General features: G+C 39.2%; 1 protein-coding gene across 1 annotated transcript in view; it reads left to right on the top strand.

Moving 5' to 3' along the window:
- Positions 1-10,408: 10,408 nt before the first annotated feature.
- LINGO2 (leucine rich repeat and Ig domain containing 2) overlaps positions 10,409-25,086 on the top strand; it is a gene marked incomplete at its 3' end in the record, with an annotated part of 163,225 nt that continues 148,547 nt past the window's right edge. Inside the window, exon 1 of the mRNA XM_082497576.1 lies at positions 10,409-10,498. Coding sequence (XP_082353702.1) covers positions 10,457-10,498 — 42 coding nt within the window. The 5' untranslated portion in view covers positions 10,409-10,456. The remainder of the gene's footprint in view (positions 10,499-25,086) is intronic.

Genomic DNA, 25,086 nt, shown 5'->3' with positions numbered 1-25,086 from the left:
TTTGGTTGACCATGGCAAGTTGATCACCGGTCATATATCTCACCATTCTTACATGGATGGAACAGGTTTAACTGATTCATGGATTCACAAGTTTTGTGCTCTTTAGTGACTTCTACACTTAAATCACGAAATCTGAAAAAGAAAGAAAAACATAGCACAATCTCTGCATTATTTTATTAAGCCTTTCTTTATTGAACCCAGTTTTGGCAGAATGTGTATCAAAGCTTGAGTTCCTGCAACTCATTATTTTAGAACTTCAGCTTTCCATTTTATACGAAATAAGGCTCTAGATCCAAGACTATTGAGAGAAAAAAAAATAGAAAAAGAAGAAATAGAATTTTAGAAACTAAGAAATTAGATAGCAAATAAGAATGCAGGAATTTTGAAATCAAAAATATCCTCTCTTTTTTTAGTGCTTGATTTTATGGCTGCTGGTGGTCCTCATTCTTGTTTGTGGTTTCTTGTGCACTGTAATTGAGAAGCTACAGAGATTAGAAAGCACACATGCATGCAGTTGGAGAACTAACCAGTGAATTATTTGGTGTTTCTTATATTGCCCTGTTATCCTGCAGGTACACTTGCTCACATGCTTCCACTCTTCAAGGCCTGAAAAGGCTTTTGAGGTGTCCCTGCCCTCCCCAGCCCATGCTAGGTTTACTGACAAAGGTCTCTCCTGTTCTTAATATGTACGTTTCCAGGTGTCTTCTGGTAGGCCTATCATCATCATCAGAAATAATAAATGTCCATGTTCAGAACTTCTGTTTATGCAGTAGCTCCAGTGGAACTGGGATGTGTCACAGCCGTTACATGAAGCAAAACATTTACAGCTGATGTTAGAAACTGATCTGTGAGCACACATATACTATAACCACCAGTAAATATATATCAGTTCAACCCTGAATTTTGTTTCACCCTAAACCATAGCTTCAGAAGTCCCCTAAACCTATAAGGAGAGATTCGGATGGCACCATAACTTGAATTTCTTTTCTGAAAGTTCCCACTCTCTGTTCCATCATCTTTTCACATGCTTTGTTTTTTTGCTACCTCTGGAATCACCTCCATCAAAATCTCACTGAAAGGACTGAAAATCCAGTACCAGCATTTAAGAAAAGTCATCAGAATGATATTACATTCATTGCATGTGTTCTTTTCTCCCCACCGGCTCTTTCCCCATCCTTTTCCTGTGCTCTTGATTTAAATGGTAAACCCTTGGGTTAGTTAGTGTCTCGTGCATTTATGTGGTGTGGTACAGCAAGAAGCTCCTCTTCTGCTGTCCTCTTTTTCCATTAACACTCTTGAAAAAATTATGATAAATAACAGAGGGAGCGATGGGTATCTCCCCACAGATTATACAGAACCAGCCAAAGAGCAGTTTCCCACATTCCTTATTTCTTTCTTGTTTGAGATGTAGGTATTGTCATGACATTGCAAAACGAGACTGGCAAAATGCTAATACTGCAATTAGCAGTGTAATTCTCAGACCTGAGCAGGATTTCAGGCCATTGCAGAGTCTAAGCTCTGGAGGAGCAGAGACAAGGCAGACTACTGTCACCAGTAATATCATAAAGTCTCTCAATGTGGGGAAATTGGGTTCTGCTTCAGTCACACATAACTGAACAAAGAGAGGGAAAAACGTAACCCCTTCATTTATGAATTCTGTTTTTGCAATGGTGGAAATGCAACAGAAGGTGTAGGCTTGTTGTGAGTGCTTTGCTTGTTTGACTCAACTAGCTTCTGTTAAGTAGCACACTGTTAGGTATTTTTTCTGTGGGACTGTGCTTTTAAAAGTATTCTCCAGACTTTAGCTTTACTGTCTCTCCAGTGTTATTACCTCAGTTCACTTTCAAAAATTGGACTGCAGTAATGGTAAAAATGAACAAGTAGAGAATTAAATTGATGTTAAATATTAAACCTGTCTACTTAAATAGGGTTCTGGGGGGTTAGATACAGTGGCATGTTCTTCTTGTGAAGATTCTTTATTTAAATGCCAGTTTTGCTGAATGTCTGTGACTTCAAGAGTCACAGCTAATATTATTGCACTAAAAACAGTCTTAGCACAGTAGAGACAAAATATGCTTTCTTCTACTGCTATAAAACTATATGCTATTATAAAACAGATTACACTGATATGTCTCAAGGTACTGTGAAGTAAGCAAAAAGCTGTTGATGATTTTTTTTTAATTCTTTCAACATTTTATAAGATTTCACAGAATCACAGAATGTTTGAGGATGGTAGGCATCTCTGGAGGTAGTGTAGTTCAATGCCCCTGCTCAAAGCAGGATCAGCTAATGTAGGTTGCTTAGGACCATGTAGAGTCAGGTTTTTAATATCTCCAAGGATGGAGACTCCACAGGCTCCTGAGCAACTTACTCCAGTGTTCAAACAACCTCACAGTAAAAATTGTTTTCTTATGTTCAAACAGAATTTCATGTATTTCAGCCTGTGGTTGTTGCCTCTTGCCTTGCCACAGGGCACCACTGAAAAGAGTTTAACTCCACCTTCTTCATACAAATTGATAAGATCCCCCTGAGCATTTTTTTCTCCAAGCTGAAGAGTCCCAGCTCTGTCAGCCACTGAGAGATGCTCCGGTCCATCACCTTTGTGGCCCTGTGCTGGAGTTGCTCTGGTATGTCCATGTCTCTCCTGTACTGGAGAGGGCATAGCTGGGCCCAGGACTCCAGGTATTTCTCAATAGGTCTGAGCAGAGGGGAAGGACCAGCTTCCTCAGCCTGCAGGCAACACCCCTCCTGATGCAGCCCCCATTCTTTGCTGCAAGGGCACCTGGCTTATGGTCAGCTTGTCTCACCAGAACTCCAAGTTCTTCTCTGCAGAGCTGCTTTCTAGCCAGTCAACCCCTACCATATCCTGGTGCTGGGTGTGTCGTTCCTCTCCAGGTGCAGGGTTTTGCATTTCCCTTTGTTGAACTTCGTGAGGTTCCTGTTGACCTGTTACTCCAGCCTGTTAAGGGCCATCAAAATGACAGCACATCCATCTGATGTATTAACCACTCCTTCCTCTTTTGTATCATCTTCAGATTACTGAGGGTGCACTCTTCCCATTGTCCAGGTTTTCACAAATGATTTAAACAGTGTTGGCAGGAGTATCCACCCCTGAGGTGAACCACTAGTCAATGGCCTCCTGGACTTTGGGCCACTGATCACAATCCTCTGAGACCAGTAGTTTAGACAATTTTCAGTCTGTCTTGATACGGACTTATCTAACTCATTCTTTGTCCGTTTGCACATGAGGATATTATGGAACATAGTGATTAAAACCTTAACAAACTTGAGGTAATCAGCATCCACTGCTTTGCTTCATCCACCAGGATCATCATCTCATCACAGAATATGATCAGGTTGTTAAGCACAGTTTTGCCTTCGTAAATATTTTTCCCCAACCTTTTTACAGCGCCTGCACTCTGATTTTGATTTAAGCCTTTAACCTTTGATTTAAGAGTACAGGAGCTACTGTAACATGGTAATGCTGAACCCTTGGAGTGTCTTGGCATGTAACAATCATCATTTGGACAGAAGTAGCAAAAGGATTGCAAATACCCTAATTCCTTTTCTCGTGATCTCTGCTGTCTTGCTAATAAATTCACAAAGCTTATATGATTAAAAACTTGAGAACCTGGTGCACTCTATGTGCTCTAATTAAAAGTGGTATAAAACTTGAAGTTTTCTTTGAAGTGCCATAAAAATCTGAAGGTGGCTTTGAAAGTTGGTTGCTGGCAGCAGAAGATGAACCCGTGGCGCTATCATGGGTTTTGCAGCAGGGGCAGGATGTGGTTCTGTGCTGATCATACCTGGCTGCCACCTCTGTAACTCCAGCTGCTACATTCAAATTTCTCGGTACAGTAAATGTCTTACTAAGTCAGAAACATCTCAGTTTGACTGTGTATTTTTTGCACAGTACTGCAGTGGGTCACTGACTGTGATGTGGTTGAGTTACTGAAGTGAACAAAAGAAGTGTTAATAAAAAATAAAGTGCTTTTTGCTAGCGTCTACTCCATGAAAGTGGTACACTTGCATGGTGTGAGTCCTCATGAAGTTCAACAAGGCCAAGTCCTGCGCATGGGTCAGGGCAATCCCAAGCACAAATACAGGCTGAGCAGAGGACGGATTGAGAGCAGCTCTGAGGAGAAGAACTTGGGGGTGTTGGTTGATGAGAAGATCAACATGACCCAGCAACGTGCGCTTGCAGCCCAGAAAACCAGCTGCATCCTGGGCTGCATCAAAAGAAGCGTGGCCAGCAGGTCGAGGGAGGTGATTCTGCCCCTCTACTCTGCTTTGGTGAGACCCCACCTGGAGTACTGTGTTCATCGCTAGGGGCCCCAGCATAAGAAGGACATGGACCTGTTGGGCAGGTCCAGAGGAGGACCACCAGGATGATCCGAGGGCTGGAGCACCTCTCCTATGAAGACAAGCTGAGAAAGATGGGGTTGTTCAGCCTGGAGAAAAGAAGGCTCTGGGGACACCTTACAGCAGCCTTTCAGTACCTAAAGGGAGCCTACAGGAAAGATGGGGAGGGACTCTTGATCAGGGAATGCAGCGATAGGACGAGGTGTAATGGTTTTAAACTGAAAGAGAGTAGATTTAGATTAGGAAGAAATTTTTTACTGTGAGGGTGGTGAGACACTGGAAGAGGTTTCCCAGAGAAGCTGTGGATGCCCCAGCTGGATGGATGGCCAGGATTGATGGGGCTTTGAGTAACCTGGTCTAGTGGGAAGTGTCCCTGCCCATGGCAGGGGGTTTGGAACTAGATGATCCTTAAGGTCCCTTCCAACCTAATCCATTCTATGATTTTATGATTCTAAATCTATGGCAACTACTCCCCATCAACTTCTTATCCTTTATGTGTTTGGAAAAGATTTCCAGGATTATTTGCTTCTTCTGCCTGTAGTTCCCTAGATACTTCTTCTTACCCATCTTGAAACTAAGGGTGATATTTACATTCTTATGCTCCTCAGGAACCTCTCCTGGAAGCATCCTGTCATGCCCCTTAGACTTGTATATGGCTAGGCTTTTTGGATGTTCCCAAACATGATGGTCCTCCACCAAGGGCAAGTCGTCATTGCTCCAGGCATTCCCTCTGGTCTCAGGAGCCTGGAATTCCTGAAGGCTCCTCTTGCCAATAGAGAATGAGACAAAGAAGGCACCAAGTCAGGCTTTTCTGTGTCCATTGTCATGATAGCCCCTTCCCTATTTGGAGGTATGCCTACACATTCCCTAGTCTCTTCCATTTATTGCTGATCTACTTGTAGAAGCCTTTCTTGTTGCCCTTTACATTCCCTGACAGATTCAACTCCAGATGGGCTTTGGCTGTCCTAATCATATTCCTGCACCCTCTGATAGTGTCTCTTCTTCCACCTCCTGCATTCTTCTTTTTTATGTTTGCTTTTAGTCAGGAGTTCATCTATCAAGGCCTCCTACCACCTTTATTTGATTTCTGCATGTGGCAATGAGCTTAGAGGAGATGGTCAATGAAAGTAAATCAGCTTTTTCCCAAAAAAGTTCGGAAAAAAACAGAGAGTGGACACAAATGTGTCTGCTGCAAGAACTCTTCAGAAGATGACAAGCAAAATAATTTCTAAATAATCAACTAACTGTTTTGATTTTACTGTTCACAGTAATCTAATTTTATTTATGAACTTTCCTGATCCAAAGCTCTGGCATGGATACTGAGATAAAAATTACTGGCAAGCAGTGGCTATTATCAGTGTTGAGCTTTTCCTTTTCTGGAAAGTTATACGTTGTTGAGGAGTCTATCAACTTATTTTCAGCATCTGGGATATCAGCACAAAATTTGTGTCCCATGATTGGCCAGTGGTTTTCTTATAAATAAATCCCAGGCACTATACACACAAATGACATCATAGATAGTTTGCTCAATTTTTCTACTCACTCCTCCACTCTGTATTGAATCTTAATTAAATTTATTTTGTGTAAGTCGTATTGAATTCTTCTCAAATTGTTGGTCTTTGTTGCTCAGTCTTCCTTCCCCAACACTTGAGTTTTCTCCACAGATCTCACCTTCTCCTTTATTCCTACTGAATTTTGTGTTACTACCTTCTTGCTGCCTGATGATTTTCATGGTGGATCTGGCCTATGAAACGGGATTGACAGGTGTCGTGGTTTAACCCTGGCTGGCAACTAAGCACCACACAGTCGCTCACTCACTCCCCTCTGGTGCGATGGGGGGAGAATTGGAAGGGTAAAAGTGAGAAAACTTGTGGGTTGAGATAAAGACAGTTTAACAGGTAAAGCAAAAGCCACGCAGGAAGCAAAGCAAAAGAAGGAATTCATTCACTGCTTCTCATGGGCAGGCAGGTGTTCAGCCATCTCCAGGAAAGCAGGGCTCCATCACGCATAACAGTTACCTGGGAAGACAAAAGGTTCCCCCTTCCTTCTTCTTCTGCCGGCTTTATATTTCTGAGTATGATGTTTTATGGCATGGAATATACCTTTGCTCAGTTGGGGTCAGCTGTCCTGGCTGTGTCCCCTCCCAGCTTCTTGTGCACCCCCAGCCTACTCACTGGCGGGGCGGTGTGAGGAGCAGGAAGGCCGTGCCTCTGTTTAAGCACTGCTCAGCAGTAGCTAATACAGCCCTGTATTATCAACACTTTTGTCAGCACAAATCCAAAACATAGCCCCTTACTAGTTACTATGAAGAAAATTAACTCTATTCCAGCCAAAACTAGCACAACAGGAGAGCTTATCAAACACAGCTTTTCTCTCACATTATTTTTTTTCTACTCTGTCTCCAAAGCTAAGTTATTTATAGGAGAACATGCAAAGCCACTACTTGCCACATGTTTGACTTTTCATTCTTAAATTCTGTTGACGTCTTTCACCCAGTGATTGCCTTGTACATAGTCTTCTCCATATTCTTTGTCTCTTTCTGTAGGTGAGCATACACTCTTTAAAGCACTGACCCATGTTTCATCCTCCACTCCAGCTTTCACACTCAGGTAGGGTGAACGGAGGCTTTGGAGCATTCTGAAGGAAGAATCTTGTTCTGTGGTGCTGTGAACTAACAGGTGATCTCCCTTTGTCAGCACAGATGTGTGGATTTGGGTTAGCATATTTGCAGTACTTTTGCCTGTTCTTCCATCACTGGTATTTAAAGACAAGTAGACCTCATTGGCTTAGGTACTGTTCCTTGCTTTTTTTTCTACTCCAAGTTGTCCCAGTTTTAAGGAGATTTCCCTTTCTTCACAGAAGTGATTAGCCGAGATCAGGCATAAATTCTCATCTTAATAACTAAATCCATATATTCTGCCTTCCTTTCAGCCCAGTTTCCCTTATTCTGACTCGGGAATGCCCCCTGCCTATGTTATTAGCAAATTCTAGTTTCTGGAGATCTTGACCTTTATCCAGCTGATTTATCCCTTGATCATATTACCTTCTCTCTTTCTCAGTTGCATTAAAGATCAAAGTTGTTTAGTTTGTTCATACAAATCCTGGTGCATCTAAATCTGGAATTTTAGCTGATTGCTCTCTTTATACTGTAAAACGCAAAAATATCATGCAAATTTAGAGGAATATCTGGAGTATTTAATTTTGGCCATACACTATGACATACTCTGAGAAATTTACAATTAGATAAAACTTTTCCATTGTCTTTCTGGAAGATATTCATAAAAGCTTTCCTTTTTCTTTAGACTTCTTCATGTGTCTATGATATTACTTTTCTGGGGAAAACTTTCTTGCTGCCCCATCAGAGATGTTGCTATGGAAATCACAACCAAAGAAAAAACACCCTTCTTGTGTATTTTGAGTTTACTAGTAGATTTATTCTGAAACATATTAGTGTGTTCCTTCCTCTGTCTCTCTAAAATTCTGTTCTACATCTGATCATGGAGAAACAGACATCAGTCAGTGACTTATTCGCATGCACTGGATTGGATGAAAAGGATCCATTAATATCTCAATGCAAGGTATTCAGTGGATTTTCAAAGCATATTCCGCTAACCTTTCACATTTCCTGACTTCATCTGACCTGGTGTGTGATGAGATCAGAACTGTGATTCCTGATCATTTAGACAGGTACATTCCTAAAATTCTGGACATGGTTGCTCTCACATTTGAAGTCATGGAAGGTATGATATATTTTGTGCACTTGGAAACTTTGTTTTTCATGGTGATGCAATGTGCCTCAGATGCACTGAACTCCCACATTAAAACTGGACTAAGTGCAATCTCGTCCCTTTTTTAGAAATACCTTCTGTTTGTGTAACTTTTAGAAAAACTGCTAATGACTGGTGGAGGTTGAATAGCAGTTTCTCTTTTGACCCACTGGTTTTAGCTCAGTTGGTGCAGTCCAATAAATTTGATTTGTTGAGAAGTCATACTTTTGTTAACCCAGCAGTGAAATACTTTGCAAAGTTAGACAAGAAAAGTACTGGCATTATACTTAAGGTATTTCTGAATTTGGTTAGAATATTTTATTTTTATAAATACATCTGTGCACACATTTTTCTTCTGCCTACTAAAAAACCCAAATATATGCAACACTTGAGAAGGAGCCATTCCTATCAGTGGGAAAGGTAGGAAACATCCAGAAATTTGGAGACATTTAGGAGCAGTGCTCAGTCACTTTTTTAACATAATCAGGGACGGAAATGACATGTTCAGCCTCCTAAGGGCCAAGATCAGTGTATCTTCTGGATGAGATGGCCACAATCTGGTATTCCCCACGATATCTGTGCATTTTTTTTCATAGGAGAGGTGCTCCAGCCCTCTGATCATGTTTGTGGCCCTCCTCTGGACTCTCTCCAACAGGTCCATGTCCTTCTTGTGCTGAGGATTCCAAAGCTGGACGCAGTACCCCAGGTAGGGTCTCACCAGAGCAGAGTAGGGGGACAGAATCACCCCCCTCGCCCTGCTGGCCACACTTCTTTTGATGCATCCCAGGAGACAGTTGGCTCTCTGGGCTGCAAGCGCACATTGCTGGGTCATGTTGATCTTCTCATCAACCAATACCCCCAAGTCCTTCTCCTCAGGGCTTCTCTCAATCCATTCTCCACCCAGCCTGTATTTGTGCTTGGGAATGCCCTGACCCATGTGCAGGACCTTGCACTTGGCCCTGTTGAACTTTATGAGGTTTGCATGAGCCCACCTCTCAAACCAGTCCAGGTCCCTCTGGGTGGCATCCCTTCCCTCCAGAGTGTCGACCACACCACTTGGTATTGCTGGCAAACTTGATTGAGTGCACTCAATCCCACTGTCCATGTCACTGGCAAAGATGTCAAACAGCACAGGTCCCAGTACTGACCACTGAGGAACACCACTTGTCACTGGTCTCTGCTTGTACATCGAACTGTTGACCACGACTCTTTGAGTATGGCTATGCAGCCAATTCCTTATCCACCAAGTAGTCCATCCATCAAATCCACATCTCTTCAATTTAGAGACAAGGATGTCGCATGGGATAGTGTCACATGCTTTGCACAAGTACAGGTAGATGACATCAGTTGCTCTTCCTTTATCCACCAATGCTGTCACCACTTCATAGAAGGTCACCAAATTTTTCAGGCACTATTTGCCCTTAGTGAAGCCACGTTGGCTGTCACCAATCACCTCCTTATATTCCCTGTGCCTTAGCAGAGTTTCCAGGAGGATCTGCTCCATGATCTTGCCAGACACAGGTGAGACTGAATGGCCTGTAGTTCCCTGGATCTTCCTTTTCTCACTTCTTAAAAATAGGGATTATGTTTCCCCTTTTCCAGTTAGTGGGAACTTCACTGGACTGCCATGACTTCTGAAATATGATGGCTGGTGGCTTGGCAACTCCATCTTCCAGTTCCCTCAAGAATACTTTACTTGTCTGCATGCCTTTTCTTAGTGAAAGGAAGAGCATGCGATTGGTGTGGGTTTGCATCATATCCATTTACAGGTAACATTTTCTATTAAAGATACTGTAAGAATGGTACTCAGAGAAGCTCTCATGGAACAACTAACTATAATTTTACTGAAACCTTTCTCAGATAAGATTCTTTTCCATTCAGAATGTGATCTTCCTTTCGAAATTCATATGGAAAAGGACTTACAGGTCTATGTATGAAAAACTGCAATTTTAAAAAAAGATAACTACTGGTTTTTAATCCTGGCAGTTTTAATTGGTCAATAGGTACAACAGAGCTGCATACACTCAGCAAAAACGGTTTCCCTGGAATGTGAGCTTCACAGTCTCTAGTATTGAAATTTACCAGGTGATATTTATGGCTTTGTACTCACTCCTTTATAATGTATTCATCAATTAAGTGCTCATGTTTCCTCATCCTGGGACACAGTTGAGTATATTTCAATAAAAATGTAAGAATATCTTTGTCTTCCAGGTTTGTTTCAAGCATTTTGAGTGTGGTGCCATGAGAGATGCTGTTGTCCATGACAGGTTGGGATTATCATGATCAAGTGCTCTATTTTGACTTCACTGAGTGGCTAAAAGATTTGTATGGTAAAGAGGAAATATTGGACTTTTAAAAGCATTAAACAGGTAAGTCTTTTGAAATCAGTTTATTGACAGTTCCAGGCTTCTTTCAATTGCAGGTGTTCATAGAATCATATATCACAGATTCTTTCTAACAGGGTTTTATCTTAATTTTTGTCTCAGAGTAGTAGCTGTGGCTTGAAACAAAAATTTGCTACTGTATAAGTGAAATATGACAAAGATTAGGTAAAATAAAGTTTTAGTCATGCACCTCGAAACAGAATAGAAACACAAAGAACATTGCACTGAATTGTGTTAAAGCAGATGATTGTTTCAGCTTAATAATCCAGAGCAGTCGCACAGCCCTAACTGGAAAAAAAAATCTGTATTCAGCACCAATGCAAATGACCGTTGCAATTTCAGTTCTAAGCAGCTCCTTATTTTGTGCAGTAAGTTGTTTTCTTCACAGAAAATAAGTTTTTGGCAAAATGAGACTGACTTATTTCCCTCACATTGTGTTAATAAGAATCTCTGCTACACCCAGTAGCATTGCACTGATATGAAGCAGTGAAAAAAATGCAAACAATTAGGCTAGCAGAGAAATTTGGTTGCCACTATGTAAGTTATTGTATTGATAGACTGTTACCCTTGTGAAGTTTGGGCCTCAGTGCATGTTTATTTCGTGGCTACTTTAGCATAATATTTTTTTTTCTTACTAGATCCTGAGAATTCCCTTTCATCTTCAATGGACACTCCTGTGTTTGTGTCTAACCAACCTCATTCCTTAGGGCAATCTGTAGCACACAATCAGTCTAACATAAAGCAATGTGGTACGGACCTCTTCAAACATTAACAAAAATTGATCTATCTTGTCTGATTTTGATGGATGTTTCACCAGAGAGGACGGCGAGGATGCACAGTTTTGGTTTGTTTCTTTTTTCTGTATGTTGCTGTAGCTTTTCTCTTTTCAAACGAAAATCTTAGAAATGATGCAGCAATATGGCATTCTGGCAAATAACTGCCAAATTGAGGCAATTTTCTGGTCTGTAAGCCTCATGCTTATGGTTGACTAAGGGTGATAGTATTCATGTTTTCCTTTCTGGCTTGGTAAGGAACAAGGAGTGATATTTTATTACCAAGACCTTATTCAAAACTCTCTTGGACTATGTCTAGCAGTAGATGCTGGTACACAAATTCCAAGCTTATATCAATGTGAGTTGAGCCACGTAAATGTACAGTTTGGGTCAGGAAATAGTAGTGGAATGTTCAGGTGGCACTGTACCTTGCGATCTTGACTGTGCAACTTCCAGATATGATCTTTTTGGTAAAAGCCACCTTAGGCACAAGTGTAGAAAAGCTATCATTACATTCATTTTCCCAGACTTCTGGTTTTGGAGTACACTCAGATAGATGCAGGTCAAGTGTATCTGTGTCTATACCGTAGCTGCACTACTGTTGTGCTCTGCCTGTTTCCAAAAGATATTTGCAACAGAATTATTTTTGTAACAGGTGGCAAAAGTACATTAACTTTGATATTTAGTGCTGCAACTGATTTGTCCTATGAATTCAAAACTAGTTATCTAAGGAATAGGTTTGTTTTAAATATTTTGCTAGCATAAAAGACTCTGCATTTTAGCCTTGAAAAACTCAGAAAAGAAAGGAAGAGTTGACCAATGACCAAAATAATCACAGCTTCAAAAACACAATGTTGCAGCTCAACTTTGGGATAAAGAATTGGGGAATTTTAATGCTGATGTATAGTGATTACAAAAAAAAAGGTGTTTAAAATGGCATCCTATACTGGATTGTGTTTCTAGCTTCATGTTACTTTCCTGTAGAAACTTACAGCCTGATAACATATTCTTCTCATAGGCCTATACATCCCATGGTATCTTTATTCTGATGATACTCATGTAGAGTCAGTCACTTGTTTATTTATGCTTCACTAATCTTTATCTTCTTAAGACCCAATTTTTATCCATTTTAAAAAGAAATTGTAGTATTTAATTGAAGCATCAGCTATTAAAAAGAATTCAACGGTGATAACACTGTCAATTATAGTTCTAAACTTCAGGAGTGTGTAGCATGTGGAATACGAGTTAAAAGAAACATAAAGTTCTTATTTTGCCTTTCAGAAAGTATTGCTTTTTCTTTCTGCTGTCCCACATTTGTAGAAGTCTTTTGGAGTGTGTACTGTAAAAACTACATATATTTAAAACTTCATTACATTTGTCATCTCAGTAAGGGTTCAAATTTTTCATCAAAGGATAAACCATGTTTCCAGCTGCGTAGCTTTCCATGCCACTCTTTTGGCTGAATAAATGGGCAGACAATGGGGAGCTTTACAAAGAGCTTGTGGGAGGAATCCTTTCTTGAAAGTCTTAATTTGAATTACTAGCCAATGGAAAATGGTTGCTAATTGAAGGGCAGTCGTGACTTCCAAAAAACTTTTTTCCATGATCTACAGAACCTTGCCCTCCAAGATTCATCCTTAGATGATTTTTTTTTTTTTTTGCTATGAACTTGGAAGAAACTTCAAGAAACAGTGGGAAAATGTTACTTGCTAAACCGAGATCTTCCTATTTCGCTCTCAACATTTGCATAGTCTCACTATGCACTTGGTATCCTCTGAAGGCCTGGTGCCGTTTTAGGGGCTAGAGGGAGAACAGGGCAACCCTAGCCACCTAGTGCACAACTCAAATACTGTTTTCAGTGCATGGAAGCTTAGATTAAGTTTTCAAATAGTAAACATAAGGCACTACATTTTGCAGGTTTACTGTTTTGTGGTGAGTTTTTGCAGGGAAATGTAGTTTTCTGTATTTTTACTTTGGTCTAATAGCGCTAATTTCTACTGTGGGAGAGGTAAAGTCTTTGTCAGGAAGTTTCAATGTTGTTTCTAGGCTCTTATGATACAGTTATAAAATTATTCCACTAAGCCTAGCCCAGAATATCTTATTTTGTTTTCAACAAATATTGTATACCTTTTAAAGTTTCTGCATAACAGAAATTTAAATATAATACTAATATGCATGGAAAATTCAGAATATTTTGTCAGTATTAAAGAAAAATGAAAAACATTCCAAAAACATCCATGTTCATATCATGAAAGCTTTGCATTTACCATTCACAACAAAGCTAAATGTGATATGTAAATTAGCTAACTACACTATGCTTTCTGGAAAGGCCCGAAGACAAATATACATTTTCATCTGGAGGCTTTTAAGTGACTGATAATAATACCATGTCCTTCCTTCAGGGATGTTATGGATCTGCAATAGACTGATAACTCCAAGTCAATCTGATGCTGTTTATAGTAGTATACTTACAATATGAAGTTAGAAGTGAGCATGTCTGGGAGTTCAGGGATGAGTTGATCAAGTTTTTCGCTGCTCATGTGATTTTCTGAGCGTATTTTGAACTTAGACAACAGACTCAGTGCAGTTACTATACCTTTGATTCTCTTTGATTTATTCCTCTCCCCACTTCTTCCTTCTTTTCAAATTAAAGTATTTTGAATGATTTTATTAAGTAACTTGCAATTTCTTAATTTCATTTAGAGACTAGAGTCTTGGAATACAAGGTTCCTAAACCAGGGAAATACTTGAAAATATAGGGTTCCTTTTTGTTCAAGGCATTCTGTGATCTGTAGTGGTAGAAAAAGGTACTTAAATGATTGAGCATTAAGAATCAGAAGGCAAATAAAATGAACCTAAAATCCATTGCAATTTTTATTTATATATCTCATTATATAGTTAGTCTCATGAACTAAAAACAGTAAGACACATCTTTAGATTTTTGAGTCCTTAGTCATATAATGCTGAATGCTTTCTGAAAGAAAACATATTTCTAGAAATCTTTTTCCCTTTCTATTTGAGGTCGGGTAGTGGAGGAGTAACAGAACGAGAAAGCTACCTCAATAAATTCCATTAAGTCATTACACGAAAATGGAAAAGTGGAAGGGTAAGGAAGGACTCCACAATCTGAGGAAAGAGATTGTTGATGAAGCGGGAAGACTGTCCCCACCTCCACACTGATGAATGTGCACAAGAAAGTCAGGAGTTATCTCTGAACAGGGCAGATGGAAATTGTCTTCTCACACCAGTTGCCCCTGACTGTTATGCAGTGTGGGCACCGAGGGTGTAAAGCAGGCAGGTTAGGGGGTGCTGCTCTAGCCCAGCCTTCCTAAGAGCTAGAAAGACGGCTCAGACCTGCTTTTATGTGCTCTTCTGGGGAACCCACACAACTGATGGGCAGACAAACATAAATTTTAAACAGCTTGATAAGCATTATCTGTTAGTATGAAGAGGAATGGGTAAGGTGGGGCTTGCTTAAACCAGAATGATGCATAATGGAACTTTCCATTGCTTGGCTTTGCACTATAGTCTGTCAGTCCCATTGGGCCTTTACTGCCCTTAGATTACTTAAATACAGCTTTGCACAATGGGCCATAGCAGCCCAGAATGGGTCAATATCCAGCACTTGTGCCTCTTAAAACTCACCCCCGTACACATTTGTTGAAATGAAATCTCATAATCCTGTTCCTCAAATTTATGTTTCAATTAAAAACAAAGTCACTTCTTCCGAACTTTATTTCTCTTACTCAGCTTTTATCTCTCAGGTTTTATCCTTCTATTTGTCATTTTATCACCTTATCAATCATTACATTTCAATTCTCTAGCAAGTTCAGCAGGCCAACAAAGGAGGCTGAACGTACCTAACACCAACATGCTCACTAATAAAAATAAATGAGCTCCTAGGGAAAGTTATCAAAATTGTTTCATTACAGAGGATCTTACAAAAAGATGAGACAAAGCCATGACAAGACATGGAGAAAGGCTTAGGGAGAACCTGAGCATGTCAACAAAAGTATCCTGTTGCTGATAAGAGGAGCTGAAGTCCCATAACACTGTGACTTCTGTAGTAAAGTCTTCCCTGTCACAAAACAAGGTGCCACTGAAAAAGAAAATATCCAATCTTGATCAGGTTAACAATCAATGCCTTGAATCTAAACCTTCTTTTAATATTTTTCTTGAAATCTGTAAACTCTTCTGAATGTTCATTATTTCACAAAAATAGATAAATGGAAAAGAAAAAAGAAAAAAAAAAAACAAACACCCAAGCAGATCCCTGTGTCAAGAGAAGTGCCAATCTATTTGAGTAATCGCTTCTATTTCCCAACCATTTGCTATGCAATGTGTGTAGATACATATAGATTTATATAAAAGTCTCTTCTTATTTCTTCTTTTCCTCAGAGTATCGTGCTTGGGTTAGATTTCTACCTTACCATAGTCACCTTTAAAAAAAGCCCACTCTTTTTCAAGGACATTCCTGTACATAACAAAGGTTCAGGTTGTAATCTGATTCTCTGGGGACTTTGTCAAAATCAAATGGCACTTTGAACTTTTTGTCTTTACAGTTCCATGGTTTTACAGTTTGGGGGTTGTGAGAGTGCTTTTTTCCTCTTATTGGCTGATCTGTCGCGACACTGTAAAGAAACATGTACTTGCACACATCTGAGATTGCAAAAGCTTCATCCTGTGAAGAGACGGGAATGAACAAGAGACTATCTTAGTATGATGCAGCTTGATGGTGCTATTCTATTTAGGGACAGTTCTTTACAGATTGGAAAGGAAAACAGTCAGTGTACACTGACATATAAAGCCCCTAAACTAGATCTGCACAATATCTCATGGCTTGTCAGATAAATAGCGTGTATTATAAGAAGTCTCTAAATAAATATTGGAAATGACACATTTTAACAGCTTCAGATGAGCTGTCAAAGCCAGTCAAATAATATCCATCCTTTCTTCCCCCAAAAAAGGCAAGAGGTAGAGGGTAAAAATTCTAATATATGGTCATACAATAAAATATCCTTTAAAATGTCCTTTGCAAGCTCTATAGTTTGACAAGTGAAATTTTACGTCTTGTAGCAGATTCTGTATTCAGGAAGTTTTGTAAGTGAAAATAACTTTCTGCAAAAAGTAGAAAAATTACTAATAATGCAATATTAATATTGCAATGCAAATTGGTTGGTTGAAACCTATGAATGCAGGGAAATATATAAGTTATGAACATTATTAAGCACGCTTAATTGTGAATGTTGAGATCAAGCTTATAAGACATTGTAAGACATTAATACGTAAGACATTGTGTGTGATGTACATTGAACAACAATATTTTATTCAACTATTTATATTTCAGTCATTCAAATAAGATTCCAGTGATGTTTTCAGAAACTTCAGGCTAGGATATGACGCTATTGGTGACCTCGACAACTACTTTACTTCACGGGCAGCTGCAATTAAATTGCAAGGGCTGATTAGCAGCAGGCTACAATAAGATAATGCTAGTCCTCATATCAAATAGCCATTCATCATGAACACTAACACATTGTTAGTACTAACAGAGTAAAGTAATTTAGGTTCCTCTCTTTAATGAGGTATTTTCAAGGAATGAAAGATCAAAGAAGTATTTTGAGAATGATCTACTCTATTGCTGTGGCATTGACTTTACATTAAGGCTTAACTAGAACTAGATATATGTTTTATATGGTAAACATATAGTTTATATATTCATATGGGCATCTTCATACATTATTCCAGTATGCACAAAAGCATATTCAAATGCATGCATGACAGTGCTAGAAATTCTGGCTCCAGGCTTTATGAAGATGCGTTCAGTTAGGCTATGACATGAACTTTGGACTTTCTGTGTCATCTTTTTTGTGTTGCCAGTCTCTATCACAGTAATAACCACGTTTGCAGTTGGAAGACAAAGTAATAATTCATTGTAACTGATTCTGTGAAATTAGAAGATTAATCCTACTATTATTTTCCTGTTGTAGTTTTTCTCTAGCAAATCAGATGAGCATGTTGGATTTCTCTTTGTACTTTGGAAATTTTTCTGCTCTCTGACTCTGTTAGTTCCACTGCTGCTTCATACGGTGCAGAGAAACACCTCTCGACTTTCTCCAGAGGTGGTAGTTGCTCCAAAGCTAACTTCCAGTGATTCCATGGGTCGATCTTGGCTGGATACCAGATGCCCACCCAGGCACTCTCTCACTCCCCCTCCTCAACAGGGCCAGGGGGAGGGGGGAGGGAGTGGAAATCAACATGACAGGGGGAGAAAATAATATGAAAAGACTCATAAATTGAGATAAAAACAGGTAGATCACTTACCAATTACAGCCACAGGGAAAGATTGATTTAATTTACTGTCAGTTAAAAATAGAGTAGAATACTGAGAAACAGATAAAGCCGAAAACACCATCCCCTCACCTCCCGTCTCCACAGGATCAACTTCACTCCTTCATTCTCAACTCTTCTAACTCCTCCCTCTCTAAGCAGCGCAGCCAGAGGGGAATGGGGGTTGTGGTCAGTCCATAACACTTTATATCTGCTTCTCCTTCCTCTTCACACCGCTCCGCTGCTCCGGCGTGGATTCCCTGCCACAGTATACGGTCCTTTATGAACTGCTCCAGTGTGGATCCTCTCCACAGGATACACTCCTTCAGGAATGGACCGCTCCAGCAAGGGTGTCCCACAGGCTGCAGCTTCTGCCAGAAAACCTGGTCCCATGTGGGCTCCTCTCCACAGGCTGCAGCTCCTGCCAGGAGCCTGCTCCAGTGCTGGATTCCCGTGGAGTCACAGCCTCCTTTGATCACATTCACCTGGGGTCCTCCCCAGGCTGCAGGTGGATATCTGCTCCACCGCGGTCCTCTATGGGCCTGCAGGGGTACATCCTGCCTCACCATGATCTTCTCCAGGGGCTGCAGGGGAATCTCTTCTCTGGCACTTGGAGCATCTCCTCCCACTCCTTCTTCACTGAACTTGGTGTCTGCAGGTCTGTTTCTCTCACATTTTCTCACTCCTCTCTCTCACCGCCCTTGTGAAGTAATTTTTACCCTTTCTTAAAAATGTTATCATAGAGTCACCACCATCAGTGTGGCTGATGGGCTCACCTTTGACCAAGGGTGGGTCTGCTTTGAAGTCTGCTGGAGCTGGCACTGTCTCGCATGGGCAGGCCTGGACCCTCCTCACAGAGGCTGCCCCTGCAGCCCCCTGCTACCAAAATCTTACCACTGAAACAGAATCCAGATTTTGCTGAGTTGTAGTATAAGACAGACACTAATTGTCTTTCAATATTGAAAACTTTAAAAGGAAAGAAGAAAATAGTACAGGTGGCAACTTTTTAATTAATTATGAACACTGCAGAGTAAGAAATTCCATTTCTGGAGTGTAGGTAGGCTACAAAGAGCTGGATTCACATGCAGATCACACTGCAAAAACTGTTAAAGTTTGGGTAAAAATCATGATTAAATTGTTGCCTATTTAACAATATTTTCAAAGTTGGAGGTGAACAATTGCACTCATACGTTAACATGTATTTAATATGCCTACAAACAGTCATTGTGCATATACAAATCAGGTATTTATTCATGCATGTGACCTAGTAGAAAACTAGCTGGCTATTTGCTTATGCAAATATGTTGTTTATGCATCCCTCAACTGGGAATTTGCACAAAAAATGGCCATGTGTTACTGTTTAAGCTAATTGTATACACCTAACTAAGCTTATGACTCTGAAAAATCAGAAGAGATCTTTTCCCCACAGTGCCTCAAATTAGAATGTGTGAACATCAGTGATATGTTTTATAAGAATTTTCCTGAAAATTAACTTACAATATTTCATGAGAGTTCTCATCTGTTAAGTTTAGTTTAGGTTGAACTTTCAAGTTTATATGTTGTTCATACAAAATAGAAGATCATATGCAAACCTTCTTTTGTCTAAATAGCTCTTAGAATGTGGCATATTACTAAAAGAACCATTCAAACATTTGCAGGTAAAGAACATTTTCTGTAGCCCAATCTCTGGAAATAGCCTTCTGTGAGATCCCAAAGCAAGTACCGGGAAGAAATTTTTTTGATGTCAGAACTAGAGAGATTCAGTGAAATTTATGACCAATATTCACCTAAATCAGTAAGCTGAGCCAAAACATATGATCTGTTGCTGTTGTCCGTGTCATTTTTGTCGCAATAACAAATGTACTGTGTATACCTGTGCTTCGTTTGTTAGGCGTGCCTCACCCAGGAAATATTATCTCGTGATACATTCTGTGTGAGGCTCAGTCAGGATTTTCAAACTTGCATGACAAAGTATAAGGAGAGGAAGTCTAGTCTATCATGACTTCTGAAATCTTATCAGAATGATATTTTATTTTTGCAGCTTACCAGGAGCGTATGGAACACAAAGACAGATTGTATGTAGTAATTTCTTTCATTTATAAGGACTATTTAATCAAATAAAAAGCTTTTTCATAAGCTCACAAAAAAAGATGCCAAGGCTAGGAATGAATTACAGCTTGTCCTGTGAACTCCAGATGGCCTACTGATGCAGTCTTATGAATTATGAACTTTTAAAATTTATAAGATAAATTCATAACTTGTTCTAATCAATGGGATGCATTCTTTGATAGATTTATATCTCAAACCTACATTTGTTATTTTGAGCCATTTCATAATTAATTAGCAACCAGGTACACACATTACTCTGACGTGTAAGAAACCGATCACAGTACTTATTTATATTAAGCTTCATCAATTGTTCAGCATCTTCAAACCGTGTGGGAAATAGCCATAGTAATTCTTTCAGCACTGTTTTGATTTGATTTAATTTGATATTAATTGATACACAACATTTGCACTTAACTCACACAAAGGTATAAAATTCCATAATGTTAGCATTGGAATGATTCCCCACTAAGTTCTTAAAGGAAAAGGAAAATGATGTTTCTAGTCTATAACATGGTGTATCTTAATAGTCAGTGAATATATTATACAGTGAGTCCTGCACTGATACTTTTTTTTCCTTTTAACCTACATAAGGTACAATTGTAACAGAAACATTTCTTTTTGTGCCCTTCTTTAATGGAGATTTGACTGAAGTAGAGGATTTCTCTGTGTTATAATACATTTTTCATCTGCAAAATGTCACATTACTTCCTTCCATTTTCTATATATAGCAGGAAAAAAAAACAGATTTCCAAGATTTGTTTTACATGTGGATTTTTTGTACAGCTCTCTTGTTTTTTAGTAATCCTTAGAGTCTGCCAGTTTAAAAGATCCACATAATCTAAGAGTAAATGAGATCTTAACAGGAAAATTAAAGGATCTTTGTTCCTTGCAATTCATATAATTTTATGCAGAATGCCAGTTGACCTACATTTTGAAAGAGTAAGATAACTTGTTTCAAACTGTAGATAATATATTTAGAAACTTTCAGGTATCTTAGTAATACAGTGTAATGAAGCCACTAATTCCTTAAATGAAAATAAATTGAAGAAATATTCACTCTAAGAAGATCCGCTTAGATAAAAGAGAAATGCTGGAGTTAGGATTCCTTAGTTATAAGTTTTCAAAAGAATGAGGAACACCCTGGGTTCAAAGTCCATTGGATTCACATAGATTTTTTTACTGGTTAAGTATTTCTCTATAAGAATATATTTTTTGCATATTGAGATATATGCATTATCATCTGAAAGTAGTCATATTTTTTCATGTCAAGCCTGAGATGTTCCTGCTTCTATGCCATCTTTTCACCAGACTCTCAGATACCATTATGTCTATGTCTAGAGGTTTTGCCTTGTGATTTTATTAGAACTACACTTTAAAATGGCAACTGAAATGTTTGGTCTCTGCATCTTGGTGTTCATATGATGCACTAATACTATTAATCTATTTGGATTTGTGTAATAACCAGCTGGATTTCCTATTTCTCTATTTTATCATCAGTAATAAAAGCTACTGAAGGTCCCTCCAGCTAGCACATAAAAGGTAGGAAGAATCACAGAAAAGGGATCCCAGACTTGATCCTCTGTCAAAATAGTACGGGGAGTGGCAGCAGGAATCACAGTAAGGGGTAGGAATATTTTAAGTCTTTCATTGTAACAATACCAAAAAGAGATATCACTGGTTACATGTAATTTTGTTAGCCTGGCAATATTTCTAGGGCACTCTGCATTCATTTTGGTCTTAACTATATAGTAATACCTTTTCTGAGATCACATATTATATAAATTATGAAGGTGATTTAAACTATCCTATTTTACTTTGCAACTGAAATGGGCTAAGAATATCCATGTGCCCAGTTTTTACATCTCAGCTGATAAATGGTCACATCTTTATCAACTGATGTAGGAATGCATTGTTTTTAACCTCCCAAAATGTAAGGAGTGAAAGACACTTGTTGACTTACGAGAAAAAGGCAGATGGATTAAGTAAGTTCCAGCTTGATGTTGCTTATGCTTCATCAGAGCATTAGCATGCTTACCTCAAGGTTTCTTTGATCTTTCTTTGTTTACCTCGGTTATTTCAAGACTTATGCTTGAAATGTTTCAGTATAGTCCCCCGGAAAAAACAGTATTGTGAATTTTTGTGGTTGCATACCTTTTCTTAGGAGTTGAAGCTGTACCACAGCAGTACCACAGTCCGTGTACTATAACTGGCATCAGGTGGTGAGAATGCTGAATACTTGGATTTTCAATCAAGGCCAGCTGCCAACATGGAGTAACGAACCTCTACAAACATCAACTCTGTTCTTTCTCAATACTCACTACTTCAGAAGAAGCATTTTTTAACCATGGAGTGTGTAGGATCACTCTAACTCCTAACTCCTTTTTTTTTCTTATTGTTTTAATAGCATGACATTTTCAAATGCTAATCAATGTATGTGTTTACCGCTACTCATATTTCACATAGCCAGAGCAAACTGATCTTTCTGCTGTGAAATAAACAGTGGGGAAAGGGAGTTTGAGGGTTTCTTCCTGCATGTGAAACCTTTTATCCGATTCAAGAACAGCTGCTTAAGCGAAACTCTTCTGATCTGGATGTGTCTGGGATAGGATGTAGCCCAAGTGATGGGCAGAAATTTAATTTTTACTTACATCCAAATTTAGTCTCAAAACCTTCCCCATTTCCGTTGTGCATCACTAATGCCAGGACAGCATCAAACACATAGACACTCATGCACAGGTTCGTTTCTGTGGTGCCACAAACAAAATGTTTAAAGAAATATCTGCGTGACGCAGAATTATCTGGCTTTAACTCAGTTTTACAGCCGTGACCCAATCGTCCGTTTTGTCTCCTTTCTCTGCCACAGGTTACCTGTGTGATTTTAGATTTATTACATTGTCTCACTGAGCCTCACGCCTTGTCTGTCAAACGCTGGTAACGGTGCCTCTTGCCTCCCACATCTGTCCCGTTCGTTTTGATGGCGAGTGATTCGGAGAGGGGACTGTCGGGCACAGCATCTGCACAGCACTTAGCACCACAGGACCTCACTGTCTGAAACCTTGCGTGCTTCTGGAATGCAATCAGTGAAGAGTGATATGTAATAAATCTTGCCTAAACCCTCCCAGCGGACTTGCATTTTCTATTTCGTTTTAAGCGGAGGCAGTGAAGGCACTGGCGTTTAGTCAGAGAGACACTTTCTGTCTGCAGAGCGAGGGAAAAGAGGTGCATTTTTCTCAGTCTAACATGCGCCTCACCTCTGGCTTGGAGGATTGACTTTTCTGGGTTGAAGGGCAGTTCATTTTCAAGGCTCATTCAGCCTTGGCCTCTCAGCCATGGTTGCAATCAAAGATGTCAATCAGCATTAGCTGTAATTGTTTTATGATAGAGAACTGGAATGAGGCCACCAATTCATTTCCTATAGGCCTCAAAGCAGCTATCTAATTGTCACAATTTTCAGTCATTGCTGACCTCAGGCAATTTCATGGCCGTTTCTAGAGGTAAAAAGCTCCATATGTCATTACCTGGCAATAAAGCCATCTACGCCTTTGAATTCTCACTTTTGAAAAGATCTTTGGCCTGCCTATGCCTTCTCACGTGCTTACAGCAGCTGTTTAATACAACAACCAAAAGTGTGATCAGTGAAGCCCAGGTTTAGTCGGTCCAGCTGCCACCTGCCCCTTTGCACGGCTTTTCTGCTGTGTGGCCTGAGAAACCATAGTGGCTTTAAGCCATCTGACTCTCACCCAAAGAGGGAGTTGATATTTATGAAAACGTTTCAACAAGGAACTGCAGATTTTTTATAGCTGGTTTGGGGACTGGTAATTCCAGAAGCATAGAGAGCATTAGCAGACCTCTTTCCCTTAACTCGATATTAGCTTGATAGTAACTCGATATTGGTTTGATATGATATTTGGGAACGTTTACTCTCTTGGAAATGAGGGGAAGGCCATTGGGTTTATATGGTTTTTTTTTTATTCATAGTGGAATATTTATTGAATGGTTGCTTTTGCATTTAGTTTTCTGTTTTACTTAGCAAGGTGTTTGAAAAGCTCATAGAAAATTTCACTCTGAGAGACACTCTTGAATATAACCCATGATAATGTCTTCTTCTTTCCAGTTCCTCTATTGCATTTATATAATGCAGCTATCAAGATTTCCTAAACATAATTTCATTGTTTTCAAAGGCAGAGATACTGGTATCTCTGGTTATATTTTCTAGTATATTATTGCACAAAGAGATACAATAAAATGAAAAAGAATGGCCTGAGAAGGGATATACTTTTCTGTGAAAGTAAACATAGCAGGATTTGAACTTCAAATTATTTTGGATAAAAAGACAGACTACAGTCAGCAATATATTTTCATTTTATTTTGTGTAACAGAGAAAAAGATATCCAACTTAATAAAGCCTCAGAATATCTGAGGGTGATTTTAAATGTGTATATGTATTCTGGTCTATCGTTATTTTAAGTTGATATATTGTAAGAGTAGAATAGCATGTGGGAACTCTTGTGAGAAACTAGAATATCATAATAATTTTCACTAGTTTTTTAAATTAACATAAACTTAATATCAGCCATAATACCATGTTGTTCTTCTAGCTACTTTTTGTTTGTTTGTTTTACATAGTGTACCAAACAGATGACAGTAAAAATAATTAACAAGAAATATATAAATATAAATATAAAAGTAATTAAGTAAGAACAAAACAATCATCCCAAGAAAACAGTTTTGAGTCTGTCTCTGGTTTGCAACACCGAAACTTACTGAAATATTCTTTGAAAGAATTAAGCTACATTTGTGTCCTGGTGGATAAAGTTAATTTTCTTTCTAGCAGTTGCTGTGTTTTCAGATTTGGTACAAAAGGAATGTCGATAATGCATATTGTTTTAGCTGTTGCCAGGTGATGTTTATACTAGTCAAGGACTTTTTCAGCTTCCTATTAAAGCTGAGAAAGACCATAACAAGAACAATAGAATGGCCAATGGAATATTCTGTACCATAGATGTCATGCTCAGTATATAAATGGGGGTTGGCCAGGGAGGATGAATCTGTGATCACTGCTTGGGTCGGGCTTGGCAACCAGTTCACAAGGTGGTGAGAGTGACTTGTGTCTTGTATATTCTTTTACCATTATTATCCTTATTATTGTTTTATTTTTCCTTTTCCGTCACTGTGGTGTTAAACTGTCTTCATCTCAACACACGCACAAGTGACTTTTTTCCTCTTTCCCCTCCTTTTCTCCCTCTTCTCCCTACCCTTCACGTGAGGGAAGGGAGGTAGGTGATTGAGAGGCTGCATGATCCCTGTTGCTGGCTGGGGTTAAACCACAACAATTTTTCTCATCAAATGTTTAAGTAGCTG

This window comes from Vanellus vanellus, assembly GCF_965231255.1.
Source record: "Vanellus vanellus genome assembly, chromosome: Z".
Taxonomy (NCBI): Eukaryota; Metazoa; Chordata; class Aves; order Charadriiformes; family Charadriidae; genus Vanellus; species Vanellus vanellus.
Note: the sequence above shows the minus strand (reverse complement) of the source record. Positions and strands in the feature narration are given on the sequence as shown.